The 4132-nt window shown below is 59.0% G+C and overlaps 1 protein-coding gene across 1 annotated transcript in view; it reads left to right on the top strand.

The window, feature by feature from the left end:
* NOX5 (NADPH oxidase, EF-hand calcium binding domain 5) overlaps window positions 1–4132 on the top strand; it is a gene marked incomplete at its 5' end in the record, with an annotated part of 5395 nt that overhangs the window by 258 nt on the left and 1005 nt on the right. The window contains 6 exons of the mRNA XM_010141164.1: window positions 1–64; window positions 721–853; window positions 1349–1530; window positions 2842–2859; window positions 3448–3572; window positions 3955–4041. Coding sequence (XP_010139466.1) covers window positions 1–64; window positions 721–853; window positions 1349–1530; window positions 2842–2859; window positions 3448–3572; window positions 3955–4041 — 609 coding nt within the window. The remainder of the gene's footprint in view (window positions 65–720; window positions 854–1348; window positions 1531–2841; window positions 2860–3447; window positions 3573–3954; window positions 4042–4132) is intronic.

Raw genomic sequence — 4132 nt, 5'->3', positions numbered from 1 at the left:
TGGCTTGGCGTGGCGGCGTGCAGGAGGGCTGCGCATCGTGGAGGTCAACCTGCTCCCCTCCAAGGTCTGTGCCCCTGCCCTCTGCCCTCCTGGTGCTCTCCTCTCCTCAGAGAATCAAGAGTCATGGAACTCAGGTGCTGCAGTGCCCAGAAATACCTTAAGTATTTGCAAAGCCCTTGAGGAAAAGCCCTTTGCAAGTGTTGGCGCTGGTTGCTCGGCGCAGGGGAAGAGGAAGGATGGTGGGACAGGAAGGGGGTGACAGCCCTGGTGTGTTTGTGTGGAAGGGGCTCAAGGAATAGTTTATATGGAAAAGACGGAGCTTTGGCTCACTTCAGGCTGCACTGGGGAATGTTTGCAGCAAGAGGTGGAAGCAATTTCTCTGTTTTCCAGCCATTATTTTTTTTATTTAAAATTTTTGCTCCTTTTTCAAAGAAAAATCTGAACTCATAGAACAACAAATGAACAAAATCAACAAAATGAAAACCACTTTGACTCTTAGTTTCTTTAAAAAACTTGTTTTTTCAAGGCCAACCCTGAAATTTTGCAGCACTGGGCAGCGAACAGGAGAATAAACCCCCTTTTTCAGGTTGAAGCTGTAAGTCCTGGCTGGCCACTGTTTAAAACAGGAGCCACAAACCCGGGTGCTCGTGGGCTGCAGGGAAACCGCCCGACCGCTGTGATGTGCCTGCTGGATGCTCCCAGCTTCTCCTTTTCCTCCAGGTGACTCACCTCGTGATCGAGAGGCCGCAGTTTTTCCACTTCAAGCCCGGAGACTACATCTACCTCAACATCCCGGCCATCGCCACCTATGAGTGGCATCCCTTCACCATCAGCAGTGCTCCCGAGCAGCAAGGTCATCGCCCACCCTGCCCTCGTTTTCCATCGCCGGGGTGTTTTGCATCACCAGGGTGATGTTTTGCATCACTGGGGTGATGATTTTCATTGCATGAGCCCCATCTGGGAGGTTGGATCCCTTCTGAGGGTCATGCAAGGAGGTGTCCGTGCCCCTGCAGCAGGGCAGCGTGTGTTCATGCTTGCCTCGACCTCCTCCACCTCTGCCTGGACGTAAGTGCTGTATAAAAACACGTGCTTGGGTTATTTCAAGCAAGGCGTGAGGACCGAATGGTGCCCAAATGCCCTGCCCGGCTCTGCGGGTGCTCAAGGTTTGGGATTTGGGCTTCACCCAGCTGTTCGAGCGCACCCAGTCCCCTGTGGCAAGCCGGGGGCTGATGGGAAGGATGTCGGTGGGGATCGCTGCTGGCTCCCCAGGTCTGGAGCTGCATGGTGCTGGGCTGGCAGGGTGGTTCCTTACACAGGATGCTCACCCACCACTCACTTCATCCCTCAGACACCCTCTGGCTGCACATCAGGTCGCTGGGCCAGTGGACCAACAAGCTGTACGAGTACTTCCAGCAGCCCGAGTCGCCCAGCCTGGAGCTGAAGCCGCTCAGCAGCAGCCTGAGGGAGAAGAGACACCAGCACTGGGTGCAGGTTGGTGCGAATGGGGCTCAGCTTTTGGCAAACACAGAGGCTAGACCTTAGACCGAGGCAGGTTGCCAGCTGTTTGTGAGGGGATCGCGTTGCCCTCCGATGTGCCTGCGGGTTTCTCAAGCCCACGTCCTCATCTGCCATGTGTGGAGGGCTCAGCTGGTGGGTCTGTCCCTGGCCACTCCACAAAAGCACAGAACTGAGGCCAGGCCTGGGCTGGACGGGCTCTGCTGAGCGGCCGCCCTTGTGGTCACCCCGGTTTTCAACACCAGGCTGGGTGCTGGGGGTACCTCCCGTGGGGCACATCGCCTTCAGCCTTGGAGGGTTCGTGTCCCGCCTCTGCACGGAGGCCATGTGGCCCTGATGGATGGGGCATCCGATGCCCGCGAGCGTCACAGCCTTGGCCTTTGGCTTCCAGGAAGGTCTCTGCAGTGGAGCCCGCTGCGAGGAGGGGGCTGTGGCCACCGGCCAGGATGGAGCTGTTCAGCTGACGTCGTACAGAGCCACTGCTGCTGCTGCCCCAGGAGGGGAGGACCCACCGGTGGAGGGGGTGAGCTCCATCTCCCACCGTCGCCCAGCAGCGCCGAGACCCCCGAGCTCCTCAGGGTGCTGCGGCAGAGCCCCTGGCACCTGTGGGGTGGCGAGGGGTTTCTCTGCTCTCATCACCACAGCAGTAGCCAAAGGACCAGCCTGGAGAAACAGGGGTTCGGCCCAAATGGGCCAAAGCTTGTTTAAAAGTTCTTTTTAAAAGAAACTTCTCGGATATAAATCGTGGTGGTGCCAGGACACCGACAGCCACCGATAGCAGCTTTTATTCCCCGAGATGAAAAGCTTTCAGGATATTGATTCTGTCTGGGCTGGAGGAGCAGCCCTGGCAGATAACGAATTTACATGCGCTGGTTTTAATGAGTTTCTCTCCCCGTCACCCTCACGCTCTTACCTGTGCCTGGGGCTCCCCACCCCTGCTCCCACCACCCAGGCCATTGCGTCGCTCTAAACCTCTTACTCACCCCCCAGCACAGGGGGATTGGGGATAACTGCAGTTTTCATCAACACTCAGACCAATTACAATCCAGATAATATTGTCAGGTGGCAGGTTCCTGGCACTGGGTGTTGGTGAGATGTCCCACCAGCAGCATGGGCTTGGCTCAAGCAGCATCTGGCTCCAACCGAGGAGAGCAGCTGGAAGCATGTGTGGAGTCCCCATAAATCCAGCTGGAAAAACCACCCAGAACCCAGCCCCGGGGAAGAAGCAGGATTAGTGTTGGCTGTCAGGGAGGGGTTTGGGGTGGGGAGGAGGTGGTCACGGCTCTCTTCTCCTCACAGCTCTCCACCAGGCTGGTTGGGACCCAGCGGCTCTGCAGCATCAAGGTGAGGGATGCCTTGGTCCGTCCCCCACTCTGGTGAGCAGGGGTGTGTTCAGCATGCCCAGGGGGACCCACGTCTTCTGTGACCAGCCACCCCACACGTGTGCCCGACCACCCCACGCATGTGCCCGGCCACCCGACACATGTGCCCAGCCACACCATGCACATCCCCGGCCACCCCACACATGTGCCCGGCCACCCCAAGCATGTGCCCGGCCACCCGACACATGTGCCCAGCCACACCATGCACATCCCCGGCCACCCCACACATGTGCCCGGCCACCCCAAGCATGTGCCCGGCCACCCGACACATGTGCCCAGCCACACCATGCACATCCCCGGCCACCCCACACATGTGCCCGGCCACCCAACATGTGTGCCTCTCTGCACAGATGGTCCTGCCTGGGTCTGATGCAAACCCTGCAATGCTGGAGGCCTTCGCGCTCTTGCCCACCCCCTCCTCCTCTTCCTTTGCTCCCGTAAAACTCCCATGAAAGACCCCAAATTCTGCCTGGGCTCCCTAAGCACTTTGTGCCCTGTGCTCATCCACAGCCTCCGAGCTGTTTTAGCTGGATCTCTCATCATCTCCTAGTGCTACATCGACGGCCCCTATGGGACCCCGACACGGAAGATCTTCACCTCGGAGCACGCCGTGCTCATCGGCGCAGGCATCGGCATCACCCCCTTCGCCTCCATTTTGCAGAGCATCATGTACAGGTTGGTGCCATCGCAGCGGCTCTGGCCGTGGTCGCACCAGCAGACCCCCAGTCAGAGCTTCGACATGGCTTTGGGAGGCACAAGACGTGGTGTGTGCCATGGTAGACCCATCCTCTGACACTTCTCCCCATAGGATGAGCACCATGGGGCAGCACCTATGGTGGCTTCTCCCCTCTAACCTTGGGACTCCTAAGACGTGGCCATGAGACCCATAGCTGGGTCCTCCCTTGGTGTCAGGCGTCTCACAGGGGGCTGGCCATAGGCATGCACCGGAGCTGGTGAGGAACGGGTGCTCAGGGTCTCCCTCGAAGGTCTGCTGGGCCCTGAGAGGTGTGGGCAGTGGGGCAGGCAGGGGCAGGCAGGGCTGTATCTACCCGTGCAGGTACCGCCGGCGAAAGCAGAGCTGCCCCAGCTGCCGCTACTCGTGGTGCGAGGACCTGCGGGACGAGGAGATGACGCTCAGGAAGGTAGGAGCCAGTGGAGGGGGATGAAGGACCAAGGTTTTCTCTGGGGATGGGGTCAGGAGAGTCCACGAGCATTCCCTGCCGGTCTGGGAGGTA

The sequence above is a fragment of the Buceros rhinoceros genome, unplaced genomic scaffold (assembly GCF_000710305.1).
Source record: "Buceros rhinoceros silvestris isolate BGI_N320 unplaced genomic scaffold, ASM71030v1 scaffold23148, whole genome shotgun sequence".
Lineage (NCBI taxonomy): Eukaryota > Metazoa > Chordata > Aves > Bucerotiformes > Bucerotidae > Buceros > Buceros rhinoceros.
Note: the sequence above shows the minus strand (reverse complement) of the source record. Positions and strands in the feature narration are given on the sequence as shown.